Source organism: Pogonomyrmex barbatus, unplaced genomic scaffold, assembly GCF_055798465.1.
Source record: "Pogonomyrmex barbatus isolate J1 unplaced genomic scaffold, ASM5579846v1 scaffold29, whole genome shotgun sequence".
NCBI classification, from domain to species: domain Eukaryota; kingdom Metazoa; phylum Arthropoda; class Insecta; order Hymenoptera; family Formicidae; genus Pogonomyrmex; species Pogonomyrmex barbatus.
The window spans coordinates 232,908-247,012 of NW_028297126.1; the positions used below are offsets into that span (position 1 = coordinate 232,908).

At 36.6% G+C, this 14,105-nt stretch overlaps 5 protein-coding genes across 14 annotated transcripts in view; 3 read left to right on the forward strand and 2 right to left on the reverse strand.

Annotated features, from left to right (window-relative positions):
- Cdk12 (Cyclin-dependent kinase 12) overlaps window positions 1-6,713 on the reverse strand; it is a 13,020-nt gene extending 6,307 nt beyond the window's left edge. The window contains exons 1-9 of one of the 9 annotated variants that reach the window (XM_089078721.1): window positions 5,729-5,889; window positions 3,852-5,223; window positions 2,542-3,752; window positions 2,017-2,444; window positions 1,400-1,596; window positions 1,127-1,331; window positions 783-1,051; window positions 495-662; window positions 1-208 (exon numbers count right to left, since the gene is read on the reverse strand). The exon at window positions 1-208 is cut by the window's left edge and continues 2,978 nt beyond it. In XM_089078721.1, coding sequence (XP_088934847.1) covers window positions 151-208; window positions 495-662; window positions 783-1,051; window positions 1,127-1,331; window positions 1,400-1,596; window positions 2,017-2,444; window positions 2,542-3,752; window positions 3,852-5,223; window positions 5,729-5,819 — 3,999 coding nt within the window. In that variant the 5' untranslated portion in view covers window positions 5,820-5,889 and the 3' untranslated portion in view covers window positions 1-150. Of the gene's footprint in view, window positions 209-494; window positions 663-782; window positions 1,052-1,126; window positions 1,332-1,399; window positions 1,597-2,016; window positions 2,445-2,541; window positions 3,753-3,851; window positions 5,224-5,640; window positions 5,890-6,053; window positions 6,216-6,339 lie in introns of those variants that run through there. The other 8 variants (XM_011634603.3, XR_016139708.1, XM_089078720.1 and 5 more) reach the window with 8 other exon arrangements.
- A 441-nt stretch (window positions 6,714-7,154) lies between these two features.
- On the forward strand, window positions 7,155-7,753 carry Sf3b5 (splicing factor 3B subunit 5). The gene has a single exon (XM_011634606.3). The coding sequence runs from the start codon at window positions 7,366-7,368 to the stop codon at window positions 7,621-7,623; it is 258 nt and encodes an 85-aa protein (XP_011632908.1). The 5' UTR covers window positions 7,155-7,365; the 3' UTR covers window positions 7,624-7,753.
- Window positions 7,754-7,841: 88 nt separating this feature from the next.
- On the forward strand, window positions 7,842-10,504 carry Ctu1 (Cytosolic thiouridylase subunit 1). Its single transcript, XM_011634605.2, has 6 exons — window positions 7,842-7,984; window positions 8,085-8,316; window positions 8,448-8,566; window positions 8,625-8,813; window positions 8,894-9,098; window positions 9,210-10,504. Exons 1-6 carry the CDS (start codon window positions 7,937-7,939, stop codon window positions 9,425-9,427), a joined length of 1,011 nt encoding a protein of 336 aa, XP_011632907.1. The 5' UTR covers window positions 7,842-7,936; the 3' UTR covers window positions 9,428-10,504.
- Mul1 (mitochondrial E3 ubiquitin protein ligase 1) lies at window positions 9,417-11,497 on the reverse strand. Of its 2 annotated transcripts, none has more exons than XM_011634607.3 (5): window positions 11,233-11,497; window positions 10,896-11,101; window positions 10,613-10,797; window positions 10,296-10,512; window positions 9,417-10,215 (listed from the first exon to the last, which is right to left on the reverse strand). In XM_011634607.3, the coding sequence occupies exons 1-5, from the start codon at window positions 11,335-11,337 to the stop codon at window positions 9,888-9,890; spliced, it is 1,041 nt and encodes a 346-aa protein (XP_011632909.1). In that variant the 5' UTR covers window positions 11,338-11,497; the 3' UTR covers window positions 9,417-9,887. The 2 variants fall into 2 exon arrangements, with proteins under 2 accessions (XP_011632909.1, XP_011632910.1); XM_011634608.3 differs by having other exon boundaries at window positions 10,296-10,500; window positions 11,233-11,495.
- A 215-nt stretch (window positions 11,498-11,712) lies between these two features.
- On the forward strand, window positions 11,713-13,921 carry LOC105424398 (mitochondrial ribonuclease P protein 1 homolog). The gene is made up of 3 exons (XM_089078732.1): window positions 11,713-12,431; window positions 12,745-13,324; window positions 13,395-13,921. The coding sequence occupies exons 1-3, from the start codon at window positions 12,070-12,072 to the stop codon at window positions 13,617-13,619; spliced, it is 1,167 nt and encodes a 388-aa protein (XP_088934858.1). The 5' UTR covers window positions 11,713-12,069; the 3' UTR covers window positions 13,620-13,921.
- The last annotated feature ends 184 nt before the right edge of the window (window positions 13,922-14,105 follow it).

The following is a 14,105-nucleotide window of genomic DNA, read 5'->3' on the forward strand; positions in this document are numbered from 1 at the left end:
GATGAAATATTGTCACCGAGGCATCTTGTGTATGCCCTGAAAGATACATATATTTAAGTATACCTCACATATAGTCTATCAAATCAATTGTTTAAGAATAAACAATTTCTGTAGAGCGAAGCCACGAACAGAGAAGGGTGTTTCGTGCTTCTATTTTCCATTGTTCTGCGTTATAGCCATCGTCGTGTTCGAACGACTGTGAACGAAACTAAAATTAACTCGTTGATTCATTAGATTAAAAGGAAGAAAAATCAGCATGCAAACAAGAACCGGAAAGAGTACATAGAAATACTACTACAACATTTTCTTCTCGATGTCACATCTTACTTTCAAGAAATTCATTACTTGAACGATGCATTTTGCTAAAGAAAATAAATGCCAAGCACAATTGTTGTACACAGCCATCTACGCTTATAAGCAAATTAGTTTTTATTTGGCATCGAGACATATGTCTCAGCAGCTCCTAGATAAAATCTTTTTACGCCTTTACTCACCCCCCGACGTCTGATAAATCATCCTTGTTGGGACCTTTATTCGAAAAGGGAAGGAGAGGAGGCAACTTTGCTGCAGCACTCTCTTGCTGTTCCCGTAACAAGCGCTTCCGTTTTTTACTCCAGAGTTCATGACAATCTTGCCAAGTCGGAAGCTGCGGCGCTGGCATCCTGATACATCGTAGAAGTGTAATGCATTTTATAAAGATTTTAATGAAGAAATGTACATACGTATTCGTATATAGATAATCAATATAGATAACTGATGCAAAACGCAGAAAGATAACATACTGTTCAGGCTGAACGTTTTTCAACCAAGCACTTTTAAGCGCATCAGCCGCCGTTATCCGCTTATTAGGATCTAATTCCAACATTTTATCCAGGAGATCCAAGGCTGCTCCTGGCATAAATGAGAAATCTTCTCTCAGACGTCTTCTATGCTGTTTTTTTGGCTTAAGCGTATGCCAATGTGGTAATTTTATCACAGAAGGCCAAACAGCAGGAGTGGGCGTCCCACAAACTCTCGAAATCATCTCCAGCTGCATTACATCTATATTGGCCTAGTTTAAAAAATTGTAAATATTAATAACAAACTAATATTAAACTTTCTTTTCAGCTTAACAAGCAACCATTACCTGGAATAAAGGTTTTTTAGAAAATAATTCTCCCAAGATACATCCGCAACTCCAGACATCAATTGCAGGCCCATAACGTTCTTCTCCTAGCAAAAGTTCGGGGGGTCTATACCATAAAGTGATCACTTTATTGGTGTACGGTCTCTGTTTATCATCCGCGTTATAAAGTCGTGCCAATCCAAAATCGGCCAGTTTAACCTCGCCCCTAAAAAATTATATTATATTATATTCAAATAATTGCAAAGAATACATTATTCAAAAAATCATATATACTTGTTGTTCATCAATATATTTGAACACTTGATATCACGATGCAGAAAATTCTTGCTGTGACAGTAATTTAAACCATCCAACAACTGCTTCATAATACTAGCGTTATTCATCTCATTGAAATCTACCATGCCAGATTCCAGCAGGCCCATCAAGTCATGATCCATGTATTCAAAAACTAGATAAAAGGAACCTTTATCCTAAAACATATGAAGAAGATAACTAATAAAGCGTGTAAAAATCCAGTATAAAGTTATAGACTTCAGACTATTATTAATGTTTATCAGAATTTAAAATTAGAGAGAGAAATATCGTGCGAGACAGACGAGCAATAAATAATACTTGATATATATAACAGAGTGCTCATTTTCTTTCTCGCGCGTCTTTAATATACAATACAATATCCTATTATCATGTCGCTCTCTCTCTCTCTCTCTCTCTCTCTCTCTCTCTCTCTCTCTCTCTCTCTCTCTCTCTCTTTCTCTCTCTCTTTGTGTACGCGCGCGTGCGGTGCGTGTGAAACCATTTTATTTAATTTTTGTTAACAAAATATCAACAGAAGAAATATATAATAATATAAAATATCGCTGATTACATATTTGTAGCGATTAAAAAGATACCTTTCGGAAATCCAGCGCGTCTTGCTTGTCAGTAACGATTTCTCTAAGATTAACAATGTTCTTGTGATTGAGCTGTCGTAGAATCTTTATTTCTCTGACTGCCGTGATAGGAAAGCCTTCCTTCTCATTTTCAAGTCGGACTTTTTTCAAAGCTACCATTACACCAGATCGCTTGTCTCGTGCCTTATACACCTGTCCATATGTACCCTCTCCGATTTGTGCAATAAACTCAAACACGTCGACACATCGTTCGCCCCAATCCTTGCCATCAGAAGCCGACATAGGAGCGTAGCAATTGCGTGATCCTCGGCGTTTTAATATTTTCGGTCTTTTCAATTTTGGCTTTGGTGCCACTCGTTCGATCTTTAAACGTGGCGGCGTTGCGTTTGGATCATCTTCTCCGCTTAAATCTTCCGATCCAGGTACGACTATGTGATTCAAGGAGTAAAATGATGACAAGTTAAAATTAACATCGCAATGGAGCAACAGTGATACAAATAAAACTTGTCTAAAAATAAAACTTACCTGGTGGCATTGGTAGATCCTTGATACTTTTCTTCTGCAATGGTTTTGTCGATGTTGGAAACTTCAACTGCGCTTTACTGGGAGGACTGGGAGAACGACTCGGCGGAGAGTCTATGCTTTCCAAATCATTCTGATTAATGCCAGGTGGCAATGGTAATCTCTTTAGGCTCTTGGTCGTAAATGTTACTATAGGAGGTTTGGGAGGGTCCACAGACTTGAGTGGTACAAGATTATTGGGTGGATTAAACTTGGACATTATCGTGTTGGGAGCTGGGACGGGAATCGGTGGAATGGGTGGCGGTGGAACGGACATGTTAGGCAAAATCGGTGTCGGCGGGATTGGCGGTACCGATATGGGTATAGGAGCGGATACTTGCGTCAAGACTGCCGGCACAGATTCAGCGGATTGCGGCAGTGGTAATGGTGGTGGTGGTGGTGGCGGCGGTGGCGGTTGTGGTTGTATTCCAGATGCGGAAGTTGGGAAACTCGGACTGTGCGATACAACAATCGGACAACTGTTGGGCATCATCGATGGTGGATTGGGCGAGGTTGAATGCATGATCGCATGAGAAGCAAGTGGATTTACCGCAGTGGATATCGAATTGGGTAGTGGTGCACCAATTGGTTGACTAATTGGTGGTAATGGTGGCGTTTTGCATGCTACAGCACCGTCGTCGCTCGTCGGAACAGGAATATCAGTGACGTCGACTACGTTATCGCTAATCTTTGCGTATTGCTCCTTGTGATTTATAGATCTGTCCTTATTGTCAATGGAAGCTTTATTCTCGGAGGCTGCCACATTGCCACCATCGCCATCTTTCTCATCGGTACTTTCTATAATCTGTACCTCATCTTGACTCCCGACTTTCTCCTTAGCGGCCTGTAGTTTCTTATATGCCAACTCTCTCATATTTCGGTCTTTGACAAGTTCCGCGAACAGACTGGTTTCGCTAATCTTAGCTTGTACTCGAAGATTTCGGGCAGTGATGCTCGAGGGACTTCTAGCTCGGGACCTGTGAGGAGAAGGAGAAGGTATTCTAGGACGCGGACTCTTCGACTTGAGTTTCCTCAAAGTCTTGCGAGACTTGCTGGGCGAGCGCGATCTCTTTGGAGTGCGACTTCTTCTTGGGCGCGAACGTGATCTCGAGCGAGACAACTTTCGCCATCTTCCCGGACTACGTGATCGCGATCGTGATAGAGGCAAATGCAATCTAAAATCATAGAGAAATGATGATTATACAAACGTGATACAAGTTCATTAATTAACATTATCTCTCGATATGGAGAAAGTGATTTCTTTGTGAACCTACCTGTTTCCAGTAGGACTTCTAGTCGATCTTGATTTCCGCTTGTCCCTCCTGTCCTTATCGTGAAGACGATGACGTCGATCAGACTCGTCTCGTCTTCTACGTTTAGGAGAACCACCAACTCCGCTGTCGGTTCGTCGCCTGTGACTACTGCCAGGACTTGGACTAAACTCTCGTCGTCTAACAGTAGCCGGACTGGGACTGTGTCTAAGTCTGTGAAGTGTTGGAATAGGACTAAAGTCTCTTCTTCGCGACGGAGGACTGTGATCTCTTCGTCTTGATGGTGGACTCGGGCTATGCGGCCTTCTGCGGTTTGCACTGACGGGTGGTCCGGGACTGACGCTGACACGCCGTGTTACATGGATACTGGGACTACGTTTTTGCCGATCTGGACTGGGATGCTGCTTCGGCATGGAAATGGACCCAGCTTTACTTAAATTTTCCGGCGTTGTGGCACATGGAGGCATTAACGGCGTGTGCGGCGATTCTATCTGCCGCGTTGACAAAAGAGATGGTGGTGTCACGTTTCGAGATGTTTGCCTCGATATCTCCAGCTCAACTTCGTCGCTAGGACACCTCTGTTCACGCGGCGTAGCCGGTGAGATTGGCGACGTGTTGTCCTTTAATGGTAATGGTGGTGATTCCGACCAATTGGCAGAGGCTGCTGATGGTTGTTTCTCGTGGTTTGGACTTGGAATAATTTCATCGATAAGAGCGCGAGGACTCAAGCTATGAGAATGTCTCTTAGATTTTCTTTTCTTTTTCTTTCCCGAATTCGACGACGGACTCAAACTTTTCTTCTTTTTCTTTTCGCGTTTATGCTTTTTTTCCTTTCGTCGGGCGTACCGTCTCGATTCTTCCTCGTACTCTGGTGTCGCGCCGTGCATCGTCGTTTGTTGTTGTTCATTTGATAAAGAATATTGTCTGCCAGAATGTCGATGCTGAAGTGACGGTGATGGAGATAGGCTGATGGGCGACGCTCCAAGAGTACGAGCCGGGCTACCACCATAATACCGTCTTGGAAGAAGTGATCCAGGTACATCTCCATCTGTGTAACTATTGGCGCGACTCTCCTCCGATTGTATTTCTCCCGCTTCGGGTTCCGAGAGATCTTCGCTACTTACGTCCGAATATTCGACCAATGGTTTCACAACAGACGAAGCTACAGTTGGAACTGTCTCTAATGATTTATCACGCGAACGTTTCTTCTTTTTCTTCCCAGAGCTCTTATTTTTGCCATGTCTCCTGTGTCGTTTATCGTTACCATCGAAACTGTGGCGATTCACGTCGCTACTCGTGCTGCCCCTTCTTCGCGAACGAAATTTCCCATTACGTTCGGCTCGTTCAATATCACGACTGCTAGGCATGTCACCTACTAAAAAATAAAGCGAATATTAAAGTAGTGTACACATATGCATTATGAAGAGCATATGTATTTTACACATATTAATGTCACATGTAATGTTAATTATAAAAACATATTTTCATGGGTAAATAAAATTAAATAAGTTTAATAAAAAAATGAATTAAATTAATAAAACTAAATAAGGTTTGCCTATATGTTTACATATATTTATTCTATTTTTTTATCACTTTCTCACACATACATACACACACATATCACACGCGCGCACCATAATAAATATCAATAAAGATTAGAAGACCTATACAACTGTTTTGATAAGATATTTGTACAGATATATGTGTATTCCTTTTATTGGTCAAATAATTCTACACACATATGCATGTGTACAGTTTAATACTATTCTAAAGCGCTTAGAGATAATTTTACATTGCGGTGTATTTGTCATCAGCCATCATCAGAGATCGTGAGTAGGTAGGAAAAATATCAGCAGGAACGAACGCCTTTCCTGGCTTACCCCGACGGAAAACGGAAATACGTTGATTGGAAATAACGTTATTGTTTCGACGTGCCTCGGCGACACTCGAGCTCTCGAGGCTGATCATCATGGAAATGCATGACACTCGCGCGCGACGACCGACACCATACACGTACGTGCATACCAAGCGCGCGCGCGCGCACACACACATCACGCACACACACGCACACACACACGCACGCGCGCGCGCGCGCGCACACACACACACACACACACACACACCACGCACACGCCACACACACACACACACACACACACCATCATACATTGACGGTATACATATATAGCAGGACAACGCGATTACCTTACGAGCGAACGGTCGAGTTATGCTAATGAGTTCGCATCGCATTCACTCGTATCAAAATCGAACGATAATCCGCGACAAACGAACGGACACGGATACGAGGATCAGGAATCGATTCGAATAACGAGGAACCAGGAGTAATTTCGGGCGAGCCAGCACGGCCGCCATTACTCCTCACACGTACGGACTCGCCCAGTCACCTTTTCCGAGCAAAAGTCCGACGAAGACAACGACGCGACGATTCGCTCAGAAAATTGCGCGACGACAGAGTCATAATTGTACTCACGTGCAATATATGTCCTGCAACGTCGCGGCGAGCCTCGACGTCCTTCGCATCAGGTCCGAAACCAGCACGCAGGATCGATGAGAATGCGTAACGGTTACGCGTTCCGTTCGTCGTTCCTCTTCGTGCAAAGCAATCTCAGCACATAATTCGCGGACGACCGGTGCCTCTGGCCGGAAATTAATCTCTATCGTGATCGTACAGGGCTCAGGCGATCATATTTTTATCATTCTACCGGCCGATCGCATCATGTCTCATGTGATTTCTTTGGATTGGATTCTAGCTCGCTCATAAAGCCAAGCTCGACCGAATGGAGGCCATTAACCATTTGCACGTCGTTTCTACGTGACGTAACGTCTTAGCCGCGCGGTGTCGTCGCGGCGCGGCCAACTGTGGCAAATGCTAGGAATTTCTTGCAGGCAATGTGAGGACGATAAAAGTACTAGAGATTTAGAAAAATTTCTCAACTTCTATCCCAAGGCGTAAAACGTTTCGATTGGACCGCTTCAAATTTGACAACCAATCAAACTACCAGAATTTTTCAAGGATCTAAAACCTTCAAACGTTTACATGTCCGCTATTCTTTTAGTCCGGTCTATAATAGATAATTTAAACCTTAATCCATAAGAAATTGATCATCAATCATAGTCAATTATTTTTCTATCCTTTGACTGTGATTCATCCATGACTTGATTCTTATGACTTAAGGCTTAAATCACTTATTGTAAACCGGAACTTACGGTCGAACATGATTGACCCCCAGGAAACAGGAAGCTGTGAAAGAATATCGAAGATATTTCTGATTGGTCGAAATCTGTTGCCTATTCCTATTCCCTGTTCCTATTGCCTGTGCTTTTGTATTGTGCAATAAGCTTTACTCGCAAAGTTGTTTTGTTTCAGCAAACCTAAAACGAAAGGAAAATTTTGCGAAAACGCGAGTCAAGGAAAGAGATACAAAAGATTACAGACGAAAGGCGTGATCGTTAATCCAGCGAAGGAGATCCAAGATCACGTAGCGAGTTTGATAAAATGGGCGAACGCTACAACATCCATAGTCAATTGGAGCATTTGCAATCCAAGTACATTGGTACGGGACACGCGGACACGACCAAGTTCGAGTGGCTGGTGAATCAGCATCGGGATTCCTGCAGTTCCTACATGGGTCATTATGATTTGTTAAATTTTTTTGCAATCGCCGAAAACGAAGCTAAGGCACGGGTTAGATTCAATCTTATGGAGAAGATGCTGCAACCTTGCGGACCACCACCCGAGAAACCAGAGGATTAAATTGCGCGTTCTTCCACTAACTTTCCCGTATAATAAGAACGCTTTCAAAAAGTGAAGAACCGTTCAATTTTTTGATTATTTAATCAGTTGTTTCAATGAACATTAATAAACTTGAGTGGATTTTGTCATATATTATCAGATTTTTTTCTGTGTGATAAAACCATATGCAACATAATTTAAATTGAACGTTTGAACTTGTCGAATAGATCCCAAATATATCCTTTGTGTAATCTTGTGTTATTTAAATAAATTGACATAGAGCAAGATTTTATAACTTATTGTTAGTTTTTTCAAGAAAAATTAACTGATCAAGATGCCTATTTCGTGTTCTACCAGATGTGGAAACGATGCCATTTTAAAGGTATATTCTTCCGATTATATACTGTATGTAAGAATTTGTATAATATATTTGTTTTGTTTATCTGTTAAATACAATTAAAAAAATATACCTATGTTTTTAGAGACCAAAAACTGGCGATACATTGTGCAAAGCCTGCTTTTTCTCAGCATTTGAGACTGAAATTCATGATACTATTATAAATGGTAAATTGTTCAAATCTGGTGACAAGGTTGCTATTGGAGCATCAGGTGGTAAAGACTCTACTGTATTGGCATATATTTTGAAGACTTTGAATGAAAGATACAAGTATGGATTGGATTTGTTTCTTTTATCTGTTGATGAAGGAATTACCGGTAACATAAAAATTATAAAAATTACAATAAATTTTTATAATTTAAAAAATTTAATTAAAATTATTTAAATTATTGATTTAATAAGATTATTTTGTAATGACGCATTATTTGTGCAAAATTTATTGTTTTAGGATATAGAGATGATAGTCTGAAAACTGTAATGCAAAATAGAGATGATTATGATATTCCACTTAAAATCTTATCATATAAAGAATTATATGGATGGACAATGGATTCCATAGTTGCAGAGGTAAAATATACAACTTTAATTTAGGAAACACATGCGCAATAGAATATATATATTTTAGATTGGCCGTAAAAATAATTGCACGTTTTGCGGTGTTTTTCGGAGACAAGCATTGGACAGAGGAGCTGCAATTTTAGGAGTAGATTGCATCGCAACAGGTCATAATGCCGACGATATTGCAGAAACAATATTAATGAATGTCTTGAGAGGCGATATTGCTCGACTACAAAGATGTACATCTGTAATCACTGTATGAATATATATTAATTGCGCATACACAATTATACCATATATGATTATGTAAAATATTTGATATCTATTTGTATATAGGCTGGTGCAGATTCTATCATGCGTTGTAAACCATTGAAATATGCATATGAGAAAGAAATTGTCATGTATGCATATTTTAAGAATCTAGTATACTTTTCTACAGAATGTATATATGCCCCGAATGCTTATAGAGGTCACGCACGAGCCTTTCTAAAGGATTTAGAAAAAATAAGACCTTCATCTATCATAGACATAATACATTCAGGTAAAAATATATTATCTTATTATATTCTGTAATATTAATACTTTTCTATTGTGTGTATAAAACTGAAAGTTATAAAAATCAAGTCAATGTACTATCTATTATATATAATAGGTGAGCAATTGCAAGTGAAAAATAATGTAAAAATGCCAGAGAGAAGAAATTGTACTCGGTGTGGATTTGTTTCGAGTCAAGAAATATGTAAAGCATGTATTCTATTGGAGGGTTTAAATAGAGGATTGCCAAAACTCGGCATCGGTAAATCTAATAAAGCTAAAAAAATAATGAGTTTGGATACAGATAGAAGAAACGAACAAAATGTAGATCTTTAAAAGTTTTATTATTTCTAAATATATAACATGCACATTAAATATACCTTTACAAAAAATATCTCATATTCAATTTTTATTCAATTATTTTAAAAAATATTCTATGATATGTACATTTAAATATTTAATAAATTTCCAAACAAGTCATATGTACATAATTTTAAGTATTAACAATTTATATTTTTGTTTATCAAGTTAATGTGATATATTACAAACGCATATATTACTAGAAAATTTTGCAATTTTATACTCTTAATGACTATCATAATTATTATACATATTATTATGTTGTTTTCTTGAAGTCAGATTTTTAAAGAAGACTATATGTCTATTACATAAAGGATAAAATCAGAATCATATAAAATAATGTTATTTTAATTTAATCATTGATTGTTTTCACATTTGATTTAATGCCGTCGAAATATTTTTGATATATAAAAAAAACTTGTATCAAAATGAAATTTTATACTATATACGCTGCTGCTTTTTGAATGATTTGTGTTCTGCAAACAGGGCAATTATTATTGATGCTAACTGAACAATCTTCGCATATGCATACATGACCACAAGGTAATAAAATAATTTCGCGTGCGTTTGTTTTGCAAACTACACATATTTGATCTTCCCTAAGATCTCTGTCCCTGACTCTTTGACGTCTTTCTTGACGAGATGTTTCAAGCGACTGACGTAATTGTTCTGCCAATCTTTGTTGCTGCTTATTTTTCCAATAACGTCTCGCCATAATTGTTGCAAGTACTATTCCAAGTGCACCACTCATCAGGCAAAATATCCTGTTTCAGAAAATTGAATATTTAATACAGATTTGATCGCATAACAAATAATATTTTAATTTTATTTCCAATTTACGTGCCTGTATATCTTTTTATGATCATCTAATTTCCGCATCAAGGATGTAATTGACATGCTTGTTATATAAAAAGGAGGCCCATTTAACGGAGGTTGCAAAATAAAATAATTGGATTCAGTTTTCGACTTGGAGAGCTCACCTATTGCTGTAATAATTGAATCTTCACGCAACATTTTTTCTGTAGACTGTATACCACGTTGACGCACTCCTGTTGAATGTTCTTATAAATACAAATTGAACAACTTTATATTATAAATAGATTATACATAAGTCTACGTTACATAGTAAAAGATAAGTCTTGGCTATTCTATCATAATTACCTGTAAAAAAACCCCATATATGATCTATAACTGTAGGCACACTAGATTGAAAATTATCAGAGATTATATCCAAGTCTAAGATATCAGCGGATAAAGGATCTATTATTTCTACACGATACCATCTGTTTTGTAAAACAAATGGTACCGTATTATATATCTGTTGAAGTGTTCGTTCTTGGTCAGACCTATAAAGTTGAGACAACTGGATAACTTCGAAAAACACAATATTTCTATATAGCATGATGTATGTGCAAATGGTTCCAAAGATGCAATCTCATCGTACCAATAACCAGCTGACGTTCTTGCAACAATATGTTCTTTGACACTAAGTTTCTGTATCACTCCAGTGACATCTTTTTTATTAATACTTTGCAATGATTCTTTTAACGGTTTCACGATCCCTCTGACGGCGACATAATCCACTTTGTTATTCGAACTCTTATCCAATAGGTTTTCAATATCTGCGCCAACATCGTAGAGCTCGACATTCTATAAAAGATACACATTTTTTACTTTCTTAAAAATTTCAAAGTACTTTCAATTTAAATCAACATAATTTAATAATTATAATTTAATTATAATTTAATATAATTGTATAATAATAATTTAACACCGTCTACCTTGATTACTTTAATCGCATTCTTGTAGTGAATATACTGTTTCAAGCAGATAGTGAATACAACCGTGTCAATTCCAAGCAAAAGTATTTCACTAAAATACTCCATGATTAGATTACATTCTCGAATATATCATCCATCTACGTCCATCTTTATGTTATTCCACGTCAATTTATTTGGACTAAGATTATGTACGTCCCGACATCCGTCTCAAAATATTTTTCGAATTGTAAAGAAATGAGGAAGGAGCAAAGATAGCATATCTAGTCGTGATCTTCCTAGAATTCTTGTTGTGCTGCCATCTGACAATTGATTACTTTAAGTAAACTAGAATATCTGGTACTTTTCATTCAAGAGTACGGTCCACTGATGATACAAATGTTTCGAGGCATTTTTTGATTAGTTAATTCGTAAAATTTTTTATTCTGATTCATTAATCAAACACTTCGAAGTATTTTATTTTATTTTATTTTTATTTACAAGACCGCACAAGTGAATCCGCACTCCTGCAGATATCAAAGAGAATTGATTTGATTGATTGAATTGCATTGGTCATTTGATCGAATTATTCAAATATAATTCAAATACAATTCAAATTCAATTTTCTTTCCATCCGAGATCTCGGATGGAATTTCTAGCATTGTTGTGTGGATACAAGCACTTATCGAAGAGTACCAATTACCTTGATGGGTTTTCATTCCATATTAGTTGGTAGCCATATTTAAGTTCTTGTGTATTTCAATTTCAAATTTTTACTTTTATAGGTTAGAAACTTATTTTTATTGAACGATTTTTGACAACTCAACAGTGATTATTATTGCGAAGAATTTTACTTGCAAAATGTATACTACGAGAAGACACTTATTCGTCTTAGCAAAGACTTGTAAAAGAATTTTGATGCAGTCGAGCCACGAGAATGTTTTATTGCGTGAAATCGATCGTTACTGGAATAATGCGACACGCGTGCAAACATATTGCCAAATCGCGATCAACGCGAAAAGCAATCAAACGAATGTCAGTGTGATAAATGACGTACAACAAATGCTCGATGAATTTCTTTCCAATTCTGAGAATGAAAAACTCTTACAAATGTTAGAATCAGAGTTGAATGTCATGCGACACAATGCTGAAAGAATTCCTGAGAATCTTCGTCCGATAGATTGGTTAACGCTATTAAAGTTAACAAGCTGGAAACAAAAAAGGTATAAATAAATATACCATTTTTTTATTTTATACAAAAAATTCTTTAAAATTTTTAAAAATTTCGGACTAATCTATATAAGTAATTTTAACAAAATTAACTCAATTGTGTTGTAGAATTAGTCTAATTTCTAATTCATTATCTGTAACTTCTAATTTTTCTGTATTAAAATAAATATTAATCAATAGTTTTATAATGAAATAAGAGGTACTATTCGATGAGTTAACTAGTTAATTAAGTTGAATCAAAATTTAATCAAAATTTGATTAAAATTATATTAAAATTTTATTAAAACCCATCTTTTTTTAATGTAGAAAGTATCTTGATTATCTGTGGCATAATGAAAGATCAAAAGAAAATAGAAGAAAGAAAAAGGAATTGAAGAGAATTCAATGGTTAGCTACGAAAGCAGAAGCAGCAATTGAAAAAAATAAAAATATAGAAGAAGAAATAAAATATGGATTGACAAACAATTCATTATTTCTGCGTATATACAAGAGAGTTATGAATCAATATCTTAACAATAAATTAATTCAGGCTATAATGTTTGAACCAAAAATCATCTTTGATTGCAGCTATGAAAATTATATGACCTATTTTGAGATCCATAATTGTGCCAAACAGCTATCCTTGGCATTCGCTAGGAATCGCGCCCATGTCGATCCTATGTGTCTTTACTTTTGCAATTTGAACAGAGATGGAATGCTCATACAGCATTTTTATAGCAATATGCCCAACCTACTAGATGATGATTTCCCAGCAATTGTAACATCACAATCTTATTTAGATTTATTTCCAAGAGATCAATTATTATATCTTACTCCGCATTGTAAAACAGATTTGATAGAATATGATTCTGATGTAATATATATTATAGGTGCTATCGTAGACAAGGTAACTTGATATAAGAGCTATCTTTTACATTAGGAATAAATTAAAAAAATAATTTTTTGCTACTTTATAGAGCAACAAAGAACCCTTATCTTTGGCGAAAGCCGAAAAAGAAGGTATTCGTGTAGCCAAGTTACCTATAGAAAAATATTTTGAGTGGGGTTCTTGTTCAAGGAAAAGTTTCACGCTTGATCAGATGATGAAGATAATGTTAGATTTAAGATATACAGGAAACTGGAAGAAAGCATTACAGCATATTCCAATTCGAAAATTAAAACGGACAAAAAGTGTTTATTAGGCTTCCCGCCCATTCAGCACTACAAATGCTTCGAAGTGTTTGATGGACCAATCAAACCAATTACCAATTGATTTGAAAATCAATCAAACAACGTTTCGCAGCATTTGTAACATCAAGTGTGAACATCATTAATAAAAAAACTTTGATATCTTAATAAAGATAGAGTTTTAAATCACTTATGATTTAAGATTTTACATTTTTCAATGAAAAAAGATGGTTCACTGTATATAATATATTATTCTACGTATAAAAATTTTGTATGTGTATTTTAATTTATACATAAATTATATGACAATGAAAAATGAGCAAATGACCATTCATTTCACAATTTAGTTATTTTATTTATTTTCTGATCCCATATACATGGAAGATTATTACTATTTGCATCTTTCGTGCAACTGTTTTCCGTTTTCAACAGATTTTTCAACTTGACATATTTCTATGAAAAAATTGTCTCATTCATTGTCAACTTGGCGGACATTCTGA

Coding starts and splice junctions, on each gene's coding strand:
- LOC105424398 (XM_089078732.1), top strand. CDS start 12,070: ATGTATACTACGAGAAGACACTTATTCGTCTTAGCAAAGACTTGTAAA. Junction 12,432..12,744: donor ACAAGCTGGAAACAAAAAAG/GTATAAATAAAT, acceptor TTTTTAATGTAG/AAAGTATCTTGATTATCTGT. Junction 13,325..13,394: donor TAGGTGCTATCGTAGACAAG/GTAACTTGATAT, acceptor GCTACTTTATAG/AGCAACAAAGAACCCTTATC.
- Ctu1 (XM_011634605.2), top strand. CDS start 7,937: ATGCCTATTTCGTGTTCTACCAGATGTGGAAACGATGCCATTTTAAAG. Junction 8,567..8,624: donor TGGATTCCATAGTTGCAGAG/GTAAAATATACA, acceptor TATATATTTTAG/ATTGGCCGTAAAAATAATTG. Junction 8,814..8,893: donor GATGTACATCTGTAATCACT/GTATGAATATAT, acceptor ATTTGTATATAG/GCTGGTGCAGATTCTATCAT.
- Mul1 (XM_011634607.3), bottom strand. CDS start 11,337: ATGGAGTATTTTAGTGAAATACTTTTGCTTGGAATTGACACGGTTGTA. Junction 10,798..10,895: donor AGAACGTCAGCTGGTTATTG/GTACGATGAGAT, acceptor TCAACTTTATAG/GTCTGACCAAGAACGAACAC. Junction 10,513..10,612: donor TATATGGGGTTTTTTTACAG/GTAATTATGATA, acceptor TGTATTTATAAG/AACATTCAACAGGAGTGCGT.
- Sf3b5 (XM_011634606.3), top strand. CDS start 7,366: ATGGGCGAACGCTACAACATCCATAGTCAATTGGAGCATTTGCAATCC.